This window comes from Acomys minous (assembly GCF_964271855.1).
Source record: "Acomys minous genome assembly, chromosome: 11".
Classification (NCBI taxonomy): Eukaryota; Metazoa; Chordata; class Mammalia; order Rodentia; family Muridae; genus Acomys; species Acomys minous.
The window spans coordinates 68,866,990-68,887,910 of NC_140492.1; the positions used below are offsets into that span (position 1 = coordinate 68,866,990).

Here is a 20,921-nt window from a genome sequence, read left to right on the forward strand (position 1 = left end):
TCTATCAAAAAAAAAATATATATATATATATGTGTATATATATATATATATATATATATATATATATATATGTGTGTGTGTATATATATATATATATATATATATATCCTGAACTAGAAAGAAACTCCTTCAAAATAATGAAAACTTTCTGTTAAACAAATAACAAATATCTTTCTTAATACTAAAACCAGAACATTTTCTATTAAAATCATAGACAAGAAATAAATGCTAATTTTGCTTGGCAGTTCTAGCCACTGCAATATATATGAAGTAGGAAATAAATAAAAATAGTTGGGAAACAATTAAAACTGTCATTATTGTAAGGGAATGTGACTATAAAAAGCTCAAGAAATCAGTGGAAAACCTCATAGCATAAATTATTTCAGCAAAGTCCTATAAGAAAGGAAACAAAAAATTAATAATACTTATTATGTACCAGCAGTAACCAATGAATCTACTAGAAAAAAAGCCCCAAATATTATAATAGTAGCAACAAGTTCTAAAAAATGCAGTTGACTTGTGGGAAGTTAATGAAGATACCTGTAAGATGTAAACAGTTTTAAAAACTGAATATGTAAACCGCCATAGTTTCTTTTCCTGTTGCTGTGATGAAATGCCCTGACAAAAGCGACTTAAGAAAGAAAGGGGTTATTTTAGCTCACAGTTCCAGGCTGTTGTCCATCCTGTTGAGGAAGTCTCAAATGCAGGAGCTTGAGAGTGAACTGGTCACGTGGCATCTGCAGTCAAGAGCAGAGGGCATGTATACTAATACTCAGCTTGTCAAGACCCCTGGCCTGGGGGATGGCGCCATCCACAGTGGGCAGGTCTTCCCAGGCCTGGGGGATGGCACCATCCATAGTGGGCAGGTCTTCCCTGGCCTGGGGGATGGCGCCATGCATAGTGAACAGGTCTTCCCTGGCCTCAGGGATGGTGCCATTCATAGTGGGCAAGTCTACCCAGGCCTGGGGGATGGCACCATCCATAGTGGGCAGGTCTTCCCTGGGCTGGGGGATGGTGCCATCCATAGTGGGCAGGTCTTCCCTGGGCTGGGGGATGGTGCCATCCATAGTGGGCAGGTCTTCCCTGGGCTGGGGGATGGTGCCATCCATAGTGGGCAGGTCTTCCCTGGCCTGGGGAATGGCACCATCCATAGTGGGCAGGTCTTCCCTGGCCTGGGGGATGGCGCCATGCATAGTGAACAGGTCTTCCCTGGCCTCAGGGATGGTGCCATTCATAGTGGGCAAGTCTACCCAGGCCTGGGGGATGGCACCATCCATAGTGGGCAGGTCTTCCCTGGGCTGGGGGATGGTGCCATCCATAGTGGGCAGGTCTTCCCTGGGCTGGGGGATGGTGCCATCCATAGTGGGCAGGTCTTCCCTGGGCTGGGGGATGGTGCCATCCATAGTGGGCAGGTCTTCCCTGGGCTGGGGGATGGTGCCATCCATAGTGGGCAGGTCTTCCCTGGGCTGGGGGATGGTGCCATCCATAGTGGGCAGGTCTTCCCTGGCCTGGGGGATGGTGCCATCCATAGTGGGCAGGTCTTCCCTGGGCTGGGGGATGGCGCCATCCATAGTGGGCAGGTCTTCCCTGGGCTGGGGGATGGCGCCATCCATAGTGGGCAGGTCTTCCCTGGGCTGGGGGATGGTGCCATCCATAGTGGGCAGGTCTTCCCTGGGCTGGGGGATGGTGCCATCCATAGTGGGCAGGTCTTCCCACCTCTACTTATATAATCAAGACATTCCTTCACAAACCAACCTGATTGATACAATCCCCCATTGAAGCTTTATTCCCAGATCCTAGATTATATCAAGCTGATAACACTAACTACTGCAGAGACATCCCATGTCCTAAATCAGGATCCCAGAATACCTACGAAAAAAATTTTAACCTGACAAAACAGTGTAATTCCTAGAGGATTTGATAAAAATGCTTTAAGAAAAGACTTTTCAACCTTGTTGCCATGCAAAGGGAGGGAGGAAGAAAAGATTATTCATGAGACATTAAAGTAATTATAAAGTAACAATAATTTCAATAATATTCTCTTGTTACAGTGTTGGATAAGTTAACCGGTAGTACAGAATAGAGTCCTTAGAAATCTTAGAACATATAACTAATTAAAAAAGAAGAATGATCACAAGCTAATTAGAAACAATAAAACTGTTTAGCACAGGGTACCTAAGAACTTACTTTTTTGGGTAAATAAGTACTACACAACAAGGCTCAAATCAAAAATGAAGTTATTGCCTATAGCAAAAATAAATTATTTTAGTTGCCCTATAGGCAGAACCTTTCTATTGAAAAGGTGACATTTTTATTAACAATAAATTTTAAGCTATATACATCAAGAATCAATATAAGGAGTTGAAAAGGTAGCTCAGTTGGTAGAGTTGTAAATGAACAAAGCCCTGCGTGAGATGCCCAGCACTACACAAATCCAATACTCAAGAAGGAGAGGTAATGAGATCAGGAGTTCAAGGTCATCCTTGTCCCAAAAGTGAGTTTGAGGCCAGCCTAGAGTACATGAGAAACATCAGCAGAAACAAACAAATAAAAACAGAAATTAATTTAAATATTTAAAAGCCTGAGAACAAGATGCTTACAATAGCAATACAAAACATCAGGCCTACTTCCTGTATCATAAAAGGAACTATCAACACTTAGAATCCAGTAGGGAAAAGTACTGGCACTGAGACTGGAGAGACAATTTGCAGATAGGTTATTCACCTATGGAGTTGCTTAGGATAACACAATTTTTTTTAAAGGAATGATTTTTCAAATTAAGACAGTGAGAACACCATGTGATTCTTCACATGCCAAGTAAGCTTAAGAAAGTATTTGCTTCTGTCAAGAGTGTGGTAAGGCCTTACTCTCCGTAACACAGAACAAACTGGTCCAACTATTTTGAACTGCATCTTGAGCCATATATCAGAAAGAACCACACTGGCTCAGCAGTTAGGAGCACTTGCTGTTATGCAGTGGACCCAGGTTTGGTTCCCAGCACTCACAAGATGGCTCCCAACCATCTATATCTTCAGCACCTAGAGGTCCAATGTCCTCTACTGGCCATTGTGGGCACTGCATGTACATGGTACACAGACACACAGGTAAAACACTCATAAACATAAAATAAAAATAAATAAATATTAAAATACAGACATAGGTGCATAAGAGTATCAGTTTCTCCTCCACACAGCATAACAAAAAATGGGATTTTCACAAAAGCCCAACATTTAGTGAGGAGGTAGGTTTTACAAAAAAGGTTGTAAAATTGATTTTATGTGTTTTAGTGTTTCACCTGCAGGGATGTATGTGCACTGTGTACATGCCTAGTACCTTTGGAGTTACAGAGAATTGTGGGCCACCATGTGTGTGTGTGGGAAATGAACCCAGGTCCTCTGCAAGAGCAGCAAATGCTCATAACCACTGAACCACCTCACCAGCCCTATTGAAGAGCTGTAAGTAAGATGCATGATGGTCATCAGGTGGGACAATTTTTAGACATTGAAAATGCAATTTCATAAAAATTTAAGGGCTGAGGGTGTAGTGCAGTGGGCAAATGTTTTCCTAATGTATGCAAGGCCCTGGATTCACTCTCCAGCACTAAGATAAATTAATTAATTAAAGGCAAACTTTAATGTTAAAATGAAATATCAAAGACGTTAAAGCACTGGCAAATACTATCAATTAAAACCCAGCAGATTTAGGTGCTGATTTCAATTTTAGTCAAAACATGCAAGCATGAAAATAAACTAAAGCAATATACCAAGAAAATAAGTTGTTGTCTATATGATTTTTAAACTTTTAAAGTGTTTTATAAATGCTTAAATATGAGCAGGTATCTGTTTATATAGAGAAACACACACACACATACACACACACATACATATATATATACACATGTATATATGTGTTACTAAGAACGTTTGCCTTACATAGTGCTGTAAAATGGCATCTCCTGCTTCACTACCATAGATGGTTTAATTGCTCGCACTATAATCCCAGCACTGGGGAGGTGGAGGCAGGGGGATCACAAGCTTTAGGTAATTGTTTGAGGCCAGCCTGGGTTAGATGAGGCTGTCTCAAAAAGCAAAAAAAATAAATAAATAAATAAATAAATAAATAAATATTTAAATCTCTTTCTAAAGCTAGATAGCAGCTAAATATTAAGTTGAAAATGACCATGGGGGCTGGAGAGATGGCTCAGAGGTTAAGAGCACTCACTGTCTGCTCTTCCAGAGGTCCTGAGTTCAGTTCCCAGCAAACACGTGGTAGCTCACAACCATCTCCAATATGATCTGATGCCCTCTTCTGGCATGCAAGTGTACCCACAAATAGAGCACTCATATACATTAAATAAATAAATAAATCTTTAAAAAAAGAAAAAAAGAAAGAAAAAAGAAAATGAGCACGGTTGTTCTAAACAATCCAGTGGCTTCCAAACTTGAGTAAACAGTTGAGTAACTGGGGTGGAGGTTAAAATTCACATGACTGGAAATTTTTCAGAATGCTAATTTGGTACGGTGTAAAAGGATCTTTTACTCGCCCGTTTCCATTGTTGTCTGGGAGGCTTACTACCTCCATCTGCTAACCTAGGCCTAGTCCTGGAAACTTCTAACCTCCGTACAATCTAACCTAGAACTTCTTGTTTTCAGCCTCAGAGACTTACTGCTTAATAAGCTCACCCTCTCTTGTTCTTTCCAAGCTCATAGCTGGCTGGTTCAACTCAGCTGTTCTGGCTCAAACTCCTCTCCCGGCTGACTTAATCAATCTGGCTTCTCTCTCGGCCTCTGCAATGCTCCTGCTTAGCGCCAGCAATCTGTTCTAATCTTCTGGCTCCTTCCTATTCGCTGGCTCGTTTTCTCTTCATCTGTGTCTGGCTGGTTCCCTCAGTAGGGTCTTGATGCCCAGGAGTTGGACTTTCTGACAAATTCCAGTGAGATGTTGATGCTGCAGGTTCAGGGACCGAGGTTTGACAACCATGAACAGAGTTAAACTTACCCACTCAACAGTGAGCCTCACTCTGAGTAGCATGGCGGCCTCTACCACATTTCAAGCCTGTCTTTGGTTTGTTTTCCTGTTGCTGTGAAGTATTTTCATGAAATTAACTTCGGGGGAGAAAGGATTTGAATTGGCTCATGGTTCAAGAGTGCAGTCAAGGAAACAGGAACCCGCAACAACTATTCACAGGGCATCTACAGTCAGGGAGAAGAGAGAGGTGCACAGAGCCACGCCCCACTATACAGTCCAGGATCCATCCTAGCCAGGCTATGGTGGTCCCCCACCCCCACTTCAGGCAGGTCTCACCTCCTTGATTAACATAGTCAGGATGCCTTGATCCTAGAGCTGACCACTGACTGTCACAAAGGCTTCTCTCATGCTAGAAAACTCTCCTGCAAGAGGATGTCAAGATCTTGTAGAACCCAGAAATGCCTATACCTTAAAAGATGATAATAAAAACCCTGACCACACACACACACACACCCTCTTCTATGATTACTTTAAGAAAGAAAAATTGCCCCAACTTCTCGAATGTCACAAAGGCCATTTAAGACCTTATGGGTCTGTGCCCTTCAGCACCTCAGTTGACCAGGGCAGGCCTGGGGCACCTCCCCGTGTGATGCAGGAAGGAGGTCACACTCCATTTGCTCTCAGACGGCAACATCCAGGAGGTGCCCTTGGTTTATTGCTTCTTTTGAAGTCATAAAATGTGTTGATGTTTCAGAAACTGGTACCTCAAAGCCAATCTCTCACAATTTGCTCCATTTAAAGAAGTCACAAGCTGCAGTAGTCTTGCGAAGTTTGAACTCCTGACACGGGAGTGCTGGGTCAGTTCTCTGTGTCAGGAAGCAGAGCATTTAACAATGGAGCCACCCTCTGTCTGTCTAGTTGTGATTTCAGAGAGACTTAATTTGCAGCCCAGTTACCAACTGAGTTGGAGCTTTGGCTACAAGATTGTAACTTGCTCTTTCAGTCAGGGTTTAAAAAGTGGGTCTAACTACAACCAAGTGTTTCCTCTGTGGACGCTTGACTACTTTACCCACAATGCCCTCCTAAGTTAGGGATAAAGGACTGGTGTCTTTTTGACTCAAAATAAAGATATGATTCCATCCCTCTGTCAGTTGTCTGTAGTAATAAAATCCTCAAACATGACCAAGTTATGATGTAAAAGAGACATTCCCAACACCCACCCTCCTGGCATGTTTATTAAAACTGCAAAACCCGGATGTGGCAGAGCCTACCTAGAAGCCGATGGAGATGAAGGAGGATCGCCATGAATTTGAGGCCAACCTAGGCTACATAAGGGAGTGCTAGCCCGCCGCGGCTACACCGTGAGCCTGTCTTTACAAACAAAACAGATTGGAGTTTCACTTCCTTAGCCTTGGCGGTGCTGACAAGCCAGTATGCGGTTCACTTAGAGGCAGAGAAAGAAGCAAGGACCATCTATTGTAAGGTAGCCTGCACACAGCTGCCACCCACTTCCCCAAACCTAGCCATCTCAGATGCCGGGAAAATGCTCTTTTCTCTGGGCTGGTTCCTCTTCCCCAGCACATTTTCCCAGCAAGCATATGGTTGGTTCGGGGATATCAGAGGAAGGAGGCAGAAGTCTTCTTCAAATGAGCGTGTGAGCTAGGAATGAGAGGTTTGTCCGAAAACCTGTGTCATTGATCTCTACCTTTTTAGCATGTTGGATTGCTGGCCCTGGAGAGGTACAGTTAAGAGTCTCCATCTGTGCCTCAACTCCATCAATGCTGGAACAAACAGAACAGCTGCAACATGGCGTACAATTCAAAATGGGATTTGATGAACTTTCTTTCTTTCTTTCTTTCTTTCTTTCTTTCTTTCTTTTTTCTTTGGTTTTTTTTGAGACAGGGTTTCTCTGTATAGCCTTGGGCTGTTGTGCTAGACTCACTTTGTAGACCAGGCTGGCCTCGAACTCAGATTGACCCACCTACCTCTACCTCCCAAGTGCTGGGATTAAAGGAGTGCGCCACCACGCCGCTCCTCTGGCAGAAGTTCTTACTCATCTCGTCACCATCTTCAGGCTGGTGGAAGCCAACAGGACGGTCACTCCAGCTCTGTCACCCAGCTATGCTGATTTTTCATAGTCTTTCACTTCCTTTTTTTTTCCTCCCAATTCTTGGGGCCTTCTAAATGTGAGCCTGACCTCCAGTGGTGCCTTCCTAGCCAGACAGACCTACTCTAGCTCACTCTCATGAGAGCTGTTAAAATAATTGCCCTTCTTCCTTCCTTTTCTTCCATCTTGCTTTTTAGCCATGTTTTGTGCTTTCTGATTAACTCCCAGGGACCCGGTCTTATCAGTCCCCTTTAAAGCCCTGTATCAACCAATGGTCCATAACCTCCCGCATCCCTGTAACAACCAACAGTCCACAGCCCCCCACCCCCCACCCCGCCCCCGCATCCCCATATCAACCAACGGTCAATAGCCTCCCTATCAACCAACAGTCCACAGCCTCCCGCATCCCTCAGCCTTTGCCTTAGCTCAGACAGATCATACATGGCCGCCCTGCTCCACGCCTTCTCTTTCTCCTTTTTCCCCTAGCCTTCACACCACAAGGGGCCTCCTGTTCTCATCAGTCCTTCCTTGTCTCTCACTTAACTTCTTTTTTTGGACCCCTTGGCTAATCCTACATTACTTTAAAATCAATGATGGGGTTTCTTTTCAATGATTCTTCTGGTTTTTTCCCCCCCTCTGTGGTTACACTGTCACATTCAATAGTATGGTAGAAGCCACAAGATCAGGCTTTTGGTTTTTTTTTTATTCTAATTATGTGCATTGGTGTGAGGGTGTCAGATCTTAGAGTTACAGACAGTTGTGAGCTGCCATGTGGGTGTTGGGAATTGAACCCGGGTCCTTTGGAAGAACAGGCATTGCTCTTAACCACTGAGCCATCTCTCCAGCCCCCAAGGCCAGGTTCTTAAGAGTTATGGGCTTCCAGGTGCTGTTGCCTTTGGCATCTGTTCTCTCTCTCTCCACACAGCACCTAGCCATTCCCTTCCGCTTTACAGTTTACAATGGGCTTCCATTGACAGCCTGCCATATGATCTCTGTGTAAAGAAATACTATCAATGTTATCCTTGCTTTGAAGTCTGGCAAGCACTGTTCTCTGAATGACAAATTATTTGTCCAAAGTTCTGAACCAAGGGAATAGAAGTACATAGCCCCACACCCAAGTCTTTGAATCCTAAGTACTTCCTGTTCCCATATCAACCACCCACTTCTGATCATCTATCGTACTTCGTAAATGTCGCTGGGATGATAATTTATTAGTGTGGGAGCATCACCGGGCCACATTCAAATAGGGATTAAGCGTTTGGAAGCCATGTCTGTAATGAATGGAATGTTTACAGAAAAAGTCATAAACCTTAAAGTTAAAATAACAACAACAACAACAATAATAATAATAATAATAAAAAGCTTATCTGTGAAAATAGAGTTGACTTAGAATCTAAGAAAAGGGGGATACCTAACTAAGAGACTCATTTGGGAACTCTCCACATGAGGGTGCTTGGCCAGAGGTTAAACTGACAGTCTCCGGGTCAGCTGGTTGACATGTCTGCCGCCTGGGCTGGAACCAGGGCTGGGAGCTTGGAGAGCTATGCCCCCACCCCACCATGTGACCTTAGGCTTAAGATAAGTCTCTGACAGAGCTCTGGGCTGCTCTTCCTTATCCATCCTACACAGTGGGGAACGAGAAGGTTCCTGAGGTTTCCTCTGGCTGTGACATTCTGACAGTCTATGAATAGCAAGGACGCGAGACAGGTGCGAGCTGATCGCCACGTGGGAAGCCCACACCTGTCTCTCCCCGGTGTTTCCGCCCCTCGCTTCTAGCAGAGCCAAACTCCAGGCCCTGTCAGGGTCAAGTTGCCACTTTTGAAGCTGCTCAAGGACAGTTGTCCTTCTGCGTGGGGCTCCTTTGGGACGAAACTGGCCTATCTGCTCCACAACTCACTCTCCTTCGACTTCCTGGATCGTGCGTTACCATTAATTGATCTCTGTTTCTTTATTTCAGATTAAAATCACTCACAAGAACCAGGCACCGATGATGATGGGGCCTCCCCAGAAGAGCAGCTTCTTTTCTCTGAGAAGGAAAAGCCGTTCCAAAGATTAAACAGTGTGCCAAACACCAGCTCTACCAAGAAAGAAACAATTATTCCATAGACACACACACACACACACACACACACACACACGCACGCACGCACGCACACACGCACGCACCACACGCACGCACGCACGCACGCACGCATCTATAACCAGAGGAAAAGTGTTGTCCTGCCGTACAGTCTACCTATTTTGAAAATGGATCCAATCTTAACAGAGCCAATACCCATGAAATATTTTGTCTGGACTCAGGGCCCACCAGGATGGGTTGGTTGGCTCATACAGCAACTTACACATTCCCACAGGCCTCGGGTAGACTTTGAGCCTGAAGGAGAAATCTCCCTTTTCCATTCACCACTCCTGTAAGGCTCCAGGCTGTAGGTTTCCTGCCTACAGTCAGATCGGATGTGGTCAAGGGAGAGAGCTCCAACCCAGAAAACTTGCACAAAAGTCCTTCTGTACAAAAACAAAACAGCCTACAGCTCTCCAAGCAAAATCCTTGGCAGGGCTCAGCGAGAGCACACGTTGGTTTCTCCGTTGTCCTTCAAACGACAGCTCCTCCCCTCACTTGCTGAGGAAAGCCAAGAAGCTGTGGAAAGCTATTTCCATTCTGAGTTCTCTCTGCTGTCCATGGCCACTTGTTCCCTTTCCTGAAGCATCTCTTGGTGGCTGTTTGCTTAGAGAGCAAACAAGGCTGCCTGGGCAGCATACTTTAGATGTGGTATTTATTTTCATGGTTCCTATGAACACTTGGGAGAGAAAGCCGAGAAACTGGACTTTATTTTTCAAATTGATGTCATAATAATATTGTTTAAAAAGGAAAGAAAAAAAAACACCTCCCAGTACTCCTGCCCCTCACTACCACACAAGCCAAAGTGTATCTCTTATTTGAATCCCAAGCCCTGGTGGCAGAAACGATGTGGGGAGGGGGCCTTTCCTGGGAAAACCAGTAGTCAGTCTGTCAGGGATTCACCATTTCTTTGCACTTTTCCACTCTCACGGTGTGACAGAATGACCTTCTGGTGGTCTTCTATATGTACATATGTAGCATATATGTTTATACATAATATATAAATATTTATTTACTGTTGGACTTTTGCTGCTTAGAAGTAAACATAGGTAGTGTGGGAACAGGACACGGGAAAGGAAAAAAGAAGGTTCCTACTCTCCCACCATCATTTGCTTGTAGAGACACATTTCCTTGGTCGGGGGGGTCACAAGCTTCATGAGGATGACGTAGACCACAGAAACAACCATGAAACACCTGTTGTTCAAGTGTCCATCCCCCATTGGTTCATAAGGAAACTGAGTCGTGGAAGAATCAAAAGACTTCTCCGTGGTATCGTGGCTAAAGAAGTTTGACTATAACTGTTATTAAGAAGATCGATAGTGGACAAAAGAACCCACGTCTGGAAATCGAGTCGTTTCTGGTCAGTGAGAAGCGGTTCCACTTGGATCCAATTTGTCAGAGAGGAACCATCATATAGCCTGTGCATACATGAAGGGGAAGGGGGGGAGCTTAGACTAATCCCCGTGTTCTCTATGGCTTGTCCTCCGTGGAGAGAAGTTAGCCTGATGTTGAAGGCACCAGACAGATCACTGATTGAACTACCATGTCCCCTCATCATGGTCACCAGATCCTCTTGCCTTGGAAACATTCCCGGCTACAGACGTGACATCAGCAAAGAGTTACCTGCTGTAGGATGTTGCCAACCAGGAAAGAAGAGTTCGTCTTGTTCATGCTCAGTGGTCTGCTGCCAGCATCCCTCTCCTCTCCAGAGGCAATTCTACACAGAGCATCATTGGTAGAAAGCAACCTCTGCCTCGGCCCTTCAGCTAACTGGGACCTTCATCTCTGTCTCAAGTTTCTCAAGGGGAAAACCTGGGCCCAGTTGACATCAGTCTACTGAGCTGCCTCTAATCTTGCAATGGACAAGGAAGGGAATATGAATAACGGCTAGCAAATTGAGCCCACCTTATTTAGAATCGAAGGCTGAGACTTGGAACCATCCTGCCCAGCCAAACATGCTTCTGCTGACAGGGGTAGTAACCCCAGGCCACCGAAGGAAAACACTGATGGGATGCTTGGCAATGTGACCGACGCTCTCCTGAAGGGCAGCTGGTACTATCCTTGGAAGCCACTTGATTCTGAAACTGAGGCAGGTTCAACTACAGCGTCACTGATGCTAAGATACTTACAGAAGTATTTGTATATATTTCAGCTCTGATCTGCCTGCCCCAGCCCCCTGCCCCCCCCACCCAGGATTACAGCACCATCAGTAGGCGAAATGCATTTCCAGAGACTTGTAAGTCTCTGTCCGTGGCCCTGCAGAGATGGAATGTCACTTGAGAGACACAGTCCAGTCCTTTTCAGAGGCACAAGAGTATAAAACTCCACAGCGTTGCTCTTCTGGTTTGCTAATCTTACTAAGCCTTGTGCTGTTGTTGACTCTGACCTTAGAATTCATCGTTTAAACGCCATGGCTGTGGTTTCTTACTGTGCAGTGCATCATCCTAGTGACCCCCACACCGAGCTCTAAGGTTAGCCAACAAAGTACCAAGATCTCCACCCTACAGAGAAGAATGGGGCTGCCTGGTGTTCAGGAGCTTCTTAAAGCTACAGTCAGAGGCGAGCCTGGTCCCTTATGTCTTACCCTGCTCGGATTCTTTCCGTGTTGCAGACATGTTCTCACCTGCTTCCACCCCACCAGCAATAAACACGATGAAACCGGAAACCTGGTGCACCTCGTCGTTGCTGAGCGGATGGGGGGAGGGACCGTGGCTCCTTTTGCCGTGGTTTCCGTGGGGTTTCCCCAGTGAGTTGGGAATGGAGACCGAATTTTTAGGATGATTACATTCAGGTCACAGACCAACTCCTCTCAAGAGAGTTCATTCTACAGATGGAAAAAAAAATACGGTGAAATTGCCAAGTAAATTAGGAAATTCTTGGCAGAACGTGTGAGAGCCTCCAGGCTGGCATTATATAACATGCATATATGAACTATACATATGCACATTATATAAGGTGACATAGTGCTTAATGTGCTGTATGTATTATGTAAATTACATATTTGTGAGTAATCATGATAAATATAGAGACCTACTAATCACTTTTTTACACATACTCGGTGACAGATTAGGAAGTCACTTTGCCAGAGAATCTAAACCTGCTGCTTTGGTTCCAGCTCCTGCCAAACGTAATTACATCAACGTTCCCCATCTCTAGAGCCCCTCTTCGCTTAGCCAAAACTCTGAGCGACCTTCTGTCCCAGCTAGGCTGCACCTTCCGTAGTACCACCACAGTCAGGATCCACACAAATACCAAGTCCAAGGACTAAGCGGGACCTAGACTCCCAGATTCTGCATGTCAAAGGCCCACACCTCAACATCCTCAAGCAGGTGGGCGTCTGGTGTCCATGTCAAAAGAAGGGAGAGGGGACAGGAAGGGAAGGGAGGAAGGGCCTATCAGCTCTCTCAGGAAGAAAACCCAGTCGTGTTCAGTTGCTAGCTGTAGGGTGAGAGAGGAAGCAGAAAGCACATAGCTTCAAGCGTTTAGTTAAAATTAAAATTATCTCACATAGCTAGCCCAAGACTTTACACTCTCTCTCTGAAACTGTAGCTTTCTAGACTTTGACTCACAAAACACTAGTATTCCTAAAATGTTTCATGAAAGGGCTGAGGAGATTGCCCCATGGGGCGTTGAGGAAGACTCTTGCTATGCAAGCCTGAAACCTGCATTAAACCCTGGAAGCCACATAAAGGTAAAAGGAAAGAACTGACTCCGAGGAGTTGCCCTCTGACCCTCTATGTGAACATCACGGCATGCGCTCACACACATCACACAAATATGTACAATAGTAATAGTTTAATGTTCCATGAACAAAAGGGCGGGGCTCTCTGTTTAAGTGCTAGATACCATCTAAGAAATACATGGAGGAGCTTCCAGAACTTACCAGGAGGGAAAAACATGGGCTAGAGAGACGACTCGGCAGTTACAAACACTCACTGCTCTCGCAGAGGACCCAGGTTCAGTTCCCAGCAGGTCACAGCTATCCACACCCCCAGTTCTGAAGGATCCATCTCCCTCTGACGCCCCTGAGAGCACTAAGCATGGATGTGATACCCACAGGCAAGACGCTTGTCCTAGTTACTTTTCGAGTCCTGTGACGTGACACCAAGATGAAGGAAACTTACAGAAGAGAACATTTCATTGAGGGCTTGCTTACAGTGTCTGAGGAAAGTCTGTAAGCCAATGGCAGGAGGCACACCCAGCACTAGAGCAGTAGGTGAGAGCTTACATCTCTGATCCACAAGTTGGAGGCAGAGAAAGACAGACTGCGTTTGCTGTGTGCTTTTGAAACCACAAAGCCTGACCCCAGTGACACACCTCCTCTAACGAGGCCACACCTCCTAATCCTTCCCAAAGAGTTCCACCACCTGGGGGCTGAGCATCCAAATGTGAGCCCATGGGGGCCGGTTCTCATTCAAACCAGTACAGCACTTAAGTATATTAAATAAATAGATAAACAAACTAACAATAAACCATTGGTTTTTTTCTGCCCCCTAAGAAAGCCAGTTTTTATGGTTCTCAGATAAACATGGAAGTGACCATTCTTTGAAAGAATAGCCTCAAAAATGCCTTTCGAGGAATAGAAGTCTATCTTTAAAATGGTTTTTGTTGCTGGGCGGTGGTGGTGGTGGTGCGTGCCTTTAATCCCAGCACTTGGGAGGCAAAGGCAGGTGGATCTCTGTGAGTTCAAGGCCAGCCTGGTCTACAATGCGAGTCCAGGACAGCCAAGGCTACACAGAAAAACCCTGTCTCAAAAAACAAAAACAAAAAACAAAAATTATTTTTGCTTATTTGTCTGTTTGCTTATAAACAATTACTGCTTTTTGACATGGGTGTGTAGGGTGATTCTTACTGTGTTGCCAAGACTACCCTTGAACTTGGCTCAAATGATCCTCCTGAGTAACTGGGAGCACAGGCTACCAAGTAAGAACCCTTGTCTCTTCTATGATAGCATCTGTGTTTACTGTTATTATACACACATCTTTAAGCAGGAATCAAGGATCTGGATTTTTTGCCTCTCAAGTGCGGATGGGACTAGAGATGAGTCTTAAGTCAAGAGGAGACATGGCAGTTGTCAGCGTTTGTGTGGCTCGGAAAACAAAACCACCACTGAAGATTGTGGAGAGGAGAAACTACTCCAGAACTCCGTCCCTGCCCAGGGATAGAACAAACTTGTGCCTGTTCTTAGAGAAAGAACTCTGGCTCCAGTTGGGTGAGAAGCAAGCTATAATCCTTCCCCTCAAAAAGCTGCTGGAACGATTTGGGAGGCATCAATGTTAAGTCAGATCTAGGTAGGTTAGAGGAGAGTGTTTTGGGCACGAAGAAAAGAAATAAAAAAGGAGATCCATTAAGGCCTTCTGATAAACATTTCTTGGAATCCCTTATTTTCTAAAAGGATGAAAAATGATTCCAAAAGAGATGTCTATGTTCACTAACCAGTCAGACCAGACTTATATGTGACAGGACTGGTCCGATACATTGGCCCAATCGAGGTCAGCTGGTGTTGACTATGAGTACTCCCTACTCCCTACTCCCTACAATCCATTAGCAGTGGCCTACGCCATTAAGACCAGAAGAGACTGCCAAGTGTGATGGGTACACACAGAAGCAACCGATCTCTGTGAGTTCAAGGCCAGCCAAGCCTACACAATGAGACCCTGTCTCAACAAACAAACAAACCAAAGGAAGAAAATAAAGACAAGGCTGATGGAGACAAGATCACATTCTCACTGGATCCAATTTAGTAGTTTGAAAGTTTCCTAGTAAGACTCATGTCAGGCTGTAGTGACCGGGAGATGCTGTCCTGGTCTGTGTGTGTGTGTCAGAGGATGAGCATCTGGAACTCAGAGAAAAACTTCCAGGAGTCAGTTCTCTGCTCTCACGTTGGGATCTAGGTACCAAACTCATATTTTGAAGCTTGCATGGCAAAGCCTCACTGAGCCATCTTGCTGGTCCAATAATCAAGTTTTAAACCAGAGATCAGAATCCCACAAAGCCACTGTTTTTTTGTTTTTGTTTTTGTTTTTGTTTTTTAATTTTGCTTGATGTCTCACCGTATGGAGTACATATTTTCATATTCTGTGCAGGGGGGGGGAAATAAAGGGTGATTTCATAGCAAGGGAAATTCCTATTTATTTCCTACTCACTCTCTGCCTGTTACAACATCAAGGTCTTCGCTGTTACCCCTTTTAATCCTCAAAGTAGTCTAGAATGTGGACACCAGACCTATTTCACAGAACGGAGAATTAGGGCATAGGGAGGAAAATGTCTGTCCCACAGACAGCGATAGAACACAGACTTGGCAAATGTCTATCTTCATGAAAACCTATGCTTTCCCACAGGGTTTTGTACCCCTATTATTCCTTTATTTTCTTTTTATTTCTTCTTCTTCTTTGTTTTGTTTGGGGTGTTTGTTTGTTTATCAAAACATGGTTTCTCTGTGTAGCCTTGTCTGTCCTGGACTTGCTGTGTCGACCAAGCTGGCCTCGAACTCAGAGAGATCCGCCTGCCTCTGCCTCCCTAGTGCTGGGATTAAAGGCGTGCGCCACCATGCCCTGCTCACCCCTATCATTGTTACAGAAGTGTTTTGAACTCAGCTAGTGTCCTGAGTGAAGTTAACATGGCATTAGAAACCTGACATCTTCCTCTCTATTCAACCTTTGTACCTCCGTCTAACCACATCCTACTGAATCATTTCATCTTTAAACCTAACAGCCTGCACGGGCAGCTAGATTCCCCCCCACCCCCAAAAAAAACCTCATCCTTGCCATGCCGTCACCTTTGAGTCCTCAGTGTCTTCAGGCTCTACCACAGTGAGACCCAGAACCCACCTGATACACTTTTGTTCTGCTCTGTGAGTGGAGAACAGCAGACAAGCTTTCTCAGGCTTACGTGTCGCCGCCAACACAGGGACCAGCCAGCATGGTGAAACAGTGCTGGGGCTGTTAAGGGAGCCTCCCAAAGACAGGCTCTGCATGTGATCCTCATTAGTGATAGGTGTGGGCTGAGCCATCTGTGTTCCACGGGAACAGAATGGCAGGCTGCCTTGTGGGTGCCAAGAGATCTGACAGGAAGGGCCAGAGTGCTCACAAAGCAGGGAAATAGCCTTCCTTGTGGACATCTTTATTTTTTTAAGATTTATTTATTTTATGTTGTTTATGGTACACTGTCTTTATGCACACCGGAAGAGGACATTGTATTACAGATGGCTGTGAGCCACCATGTGGTTGCTGGGAATTGAACTCAGGACCTCTGGAAGAGCAGTCAGTGCTCTTAACCACTGAGCCATCTCTCCAGCCCCCCTTGTGGACATCTTTAAAGAAGGAAAGGATGCAGAAAGCTGGGGCAGGGGGTGGGAAATTATCTACTTAACCTGCTGAGCATTTACTATTGCTACCACCTCATAACAGAGCCATGGGGCCGTGTCTGCTAGCCCAAGTCCTTCAGACAGAGCCACGGTCAAACTGTTCTGTCCTGAAATATGAAGGCGCAAACGCAGGTGCACAAAATCAAGGCATCTGCTCGCCAGTAAGACTCTAAGTCTCGGTGCGAGGAGGGGGTCAAAGAAGTCTGTAGCTAGGAGAATAGTAATTAAAAGAGCATTGTGGTTCTAGAAGGATGATTGGAAGGCATGGAGTACTTGAATGAGTCAAGTGAAGAAATCTGGAAGCGAGGAGAAACTCAAGCTTGTAGTAGGTAACGAGCGGATAGATGTTACTGAGTAAGTGGACAGCTACCTTGGGTGTTTGTCCTTCAATTCTGGCGTGGGCAGGGGGCGGAGGGTGGGGGGGAAGGGATGAAAGCTTTCTAACCAACAGCTCAGGAACTTGAAACCACAGGATGCAGAGGGAGCTCATGGGGCCTTTACCCAGACATCTGTTGAGTGATGGGCACAGCTAAATATGGATCATCAAAGGGCTTTCTGGGTCACATGGAGGGCAGCTTCATGATTCAGAAAATATGAAATTCAGCTTGTGCAGAAGGGCGCAAATACTCACAATCTCCTTCCTAGAGATCAAGTTGGAGGTGACGAAGGACAGAAGGCAGAGCAGAGGTAAACTTCCAATGCAGGAAGAGATCAGTAGACTAAAATACAGATTTGTGAGATGAAGAGAGGAAGAAGTAGGCTTTTCAGACAGTTGGTCTTGGCAACATATGTAAATATGAACAATGTCTCCAAAACTGGAGAAAAAGAACTTAGAGGTGCTGGAGAAAGGGGGAGGGGGCAGGGAGGGGGAGGAAAGGAGGGAGGGCAGGTTCACAGAAACATCCAGCTGTTCATGAAATTCTTATTAAATAATGACCACCTTTTCTATTTAAGCCAAAGTTGATTCCTTTTGAACTTCCCAAGGGCCTTATGAAGTTAGGCCATGTCTCGACAACAAGGAAACTAAGAAACAACCAATGTCGCAATAACAAATCCAGGGTTCAGATTCGTAGACGCTGCCTCCAAAGCCATTTCCCTGCAGACAGTGCCACTGACTGCCCCTCTGAGCTTCACAGTGATGGTGGCTCACTACCTCACACCTGTCTTCCTAAATGAACACCCGGCCCTTCCTCCTCCCTCCTCTGTAGACCTGGAGTGTGTAGATGAAGGACAATCTGGGCAGCCGAAAGCCCACACACTCTTTCCTTCTCCTCCATCCTCCTCAGTCCTTACTCCAAGGCACCTGTGGGGCTTTATCCTAAGACTCTAACCCAGGGAAAGAAACAGCCAAGAGCGGCGAGGAACTCAACCAGAACAGAATCCTGTCACCATAAGGAAGATAGACAGAGACAGCAGTTAAGACAAAGGCGGGAGACATGAGACCAGGTCTGGAGTTTAGTAATTGAAAGAATGGAGAACCAAAGTGTCATTGTAAAAACAAAAACAAAAACAAAAACAAAAAACCTATTGGGTAAATAATAATTTGGATGATGGAAGAAACTGAACATAAAAGTGTTTTTAAAATGGAATCTTAGGAAGATTCACAAAGTGAGGGATAACAAGACTAGGAACTTCTTTTTACCTTTTACAGCAGAAGAGAAAGGAGTTTTACAACTCCTCCATACTGGTATTGATCAATAAAAGACCAGAACATCTGTGCTTTCTGCTGTCTCTGTCTATCCTCCGTATGGTGACAGGATTCTGTTCTGGTTGAGTTCCTCACCGCTCTTGGGTGACAATAGACGATAGATAGATAGATAGATAGATAGATAGATAGATAGATAGATAATAGATAGATAGATAATAGATAGATAGATAATAGATAGATAGATAATAGATAGATAGATAGATAGATAGATAGATAGATAGATAGATAGATAGATAGATAGAGCAATTGGAAGCCATAACACTGCACAATCGTGAAGAAAGGAACAGTAGCTGGGCTTCATGGCACACACCGGCCATCCTGTCTCAGTAGGCTGAGCAGGGGGAACACAAGTTCAAGGCCACCCTGCGTTACATAGTTACGTTTTGTCTCAAGAAAACAAAATAAAAACAATTCTTCCCAGTGAATATTTCCTTTCTCCTCAGCATCCCTGAGGTAAAGGGACAGAACACCAGATCACGGATCTGTGTCTGGGCCTGCTATCAGCACATCCTCTTGGCACCTGGTATAAGATAATGGGGATAGTAAATGAAGCAAAAACTACTTTTCAGGGGGTTCGCTATGCCTCCTTTGCTCCTAAATAATTATTTGGGTGTTTTATTTTTCAACCCACTTCAGACAGTTTAGTTCCTCAATAAACAGCACAGAGACCTTTTAGATTTATAATAAGCTTTAAGGCACAATAACTGGGCAGTTATCAACCCTCTAAGCTTTTTTTTTGCTATTTCCCAGCTACACAGCCCAAGTTACTTGCCGTAATTGTTCCTGCCTGGGCTGCTTCTGTTCCATCAGGCCTGTCCCTCATGGCCCACTTGCTAACGGTCCATACGGGCCCCATGGTTGACTTCCTGCCGGCTTCCTCTCCTACTATTCTCTCTCCCACTTCATGGTTCCGCACCTGACCCCAAGCCCAGGAACCTAAGCAACAGCTACTCCTCTTCTGCCCAGTTACAGGCTATTAGTTATTTTTATTAACCAACCAATTTTAAATTGGGGAGCAAGGTTTACAGATCATCACTTGGTGTACGGTGTACGTGAGACTGTGCTCATCTGGACTGAAGCCAGATCTTGGAGGGCAGTATTTATCATTTGAATACACAGCACCAGACCAACCCCCAACAGGTAAACAACGTTTTGGGTTTTTTTTTTTTTCGAGGTTATTCTGTTTTGTCTTGATTTTTTACGGCCTTTAATCACAGTGCTGGTGGTGGTAAGTGGAGTGGAGGCAGAGATAGGTGGATCTCTGAGTTTGAGGCCAGTTTAATCTGTAGAGGGAGTTCCAGGACAGCCAGGCTACACAGAGAAACCCTGTCCCCCAAAACAAAAAAAGAGAGAATTAAAAAGAAGGCTTAGGCAAGTCACCCCCACCTGCCCCTCTCTGCCACCTAAAGGCCTCACTGGTTGACCACACTTCCTGGAATTTAAACATCAGGGAGTCATTTCATGTTCAATAAAAAAATTTAAATACACATACACGATAGCCACGAGTAGTGTGCAAGCTGGGCCTCTCATGTAGGTTTAATAATGTTAGTATTCTGCCATAGCCATATACAGGGCCTGAAATCTCTCGAGGTTGTAGCTGTTGTGACATGATAAAGCCAAACACTTATGCACAAATCATCAGGGGGTCTTTCTTAGGAATTACAGTTTTCAGACATCATCCACACTGCCAGAGAAGATTCAAGGCACGGAGGCAGAGGCAGGTGGATTGCCGTGAGTTCAAAGCCAGCCTGGTCTACAACTCAGCCAAGGCTACACAGAGAAACCCTGTCTAGGAAAAACCAAAAAAAAAAAAAAAAAAAGAAAAGAAAGAAAGAAAGAAAGAAAGAAAATGAGGCCAACACTGTTATCACCCACAAAGAGGAAGTTTTGACAGAAAGCAAAGGTCTTTGCTGTATTCAAAACATCTTTGATCATTCTAGAAAGAGGAAAGCGCACAACATTCTCAAATGACATTAACTTGGGGTGTTATATGCACCAATGATACCAAGAGAAAGAAGCAAGACCCTGGGAAGAATTAGAAATCTGTCTGAGCCGGGTGTGGTGGCGCACGCCATTAATCCCAGCACTAGGGAGGCAGAGGCAGGGGGATCAATCTGAGTTTGAGGCCAGCCTGGTCTACAAAATGACTCCAGTACAGCCAAGGCTACACAGAGAAACTGTGTCTTGAAAAACCAAAAAGAAAAAGAAAAAGAAAAGAAAAAAAATCTGTCTGGAAAAAAAAAGAAAAGCATGTTCTTATTTTAAAACTAATAAAAATGTTTAAAGAATTTAATTACAGGTAGGCTGGGAATGCTATTATTTTGAAGAGGTAAAAATCATAGACCATCATGTTTGAAGATTTGCATATCCATATAAAAACACAGCCATTGCCTCACCTTGTGAAGAATATGTCATCAGACTTGGGGAGGGGGTAGGCTACCGAGACACACAGGCAGCTCCTCCCCCTCCACCGAGACACAGCTAGCCTGGAAGTGTGTCAGCCCCTGAGAGAATGTCTGGAAGCCTGATTGAAAAGTGTCGCCTCACTTCTGTGGGGGTAAGAGGCTATTTTTCAATTACTAAAATGGAAGGAAAGCAGCCATCTTCCATCTTCTTTTGACTGCACTGGCCACAGGCGCTGGTGGGGAGGAAT

General features: G+C 44.8%; 1 protein-coding gene across 3 annotated transcripts in view; it reads left to right on the plus strand.

The window, feature by feature from the left end:
• DGKG (diacylglycerol kinase gamma) overlaps window positions 1-9,655 on the plus strand; it is a 195,765-nt gene extending 186,110 nt beyond the window's left edge. For all 3 annotated transcript variants that reach the window (XM_084802209.1, XM_084802210.1, XM_084802211.1), the window contains one exon: window positions 9,033-9,655. In XM_084802209.1, the coding sequence (XP_084658335.1) occupies window positions 9,033-9,131 (99 nt within the window). In that variant the 3' untranslated portion in view covers window positions 9,132-9,655. The remainder of the gene's footprint in view (window positions 1-9,032) is intronic.
• The last annotated feature ends 11,266 nt before the right edge of the window (window positions 9,656-20,921 follow it).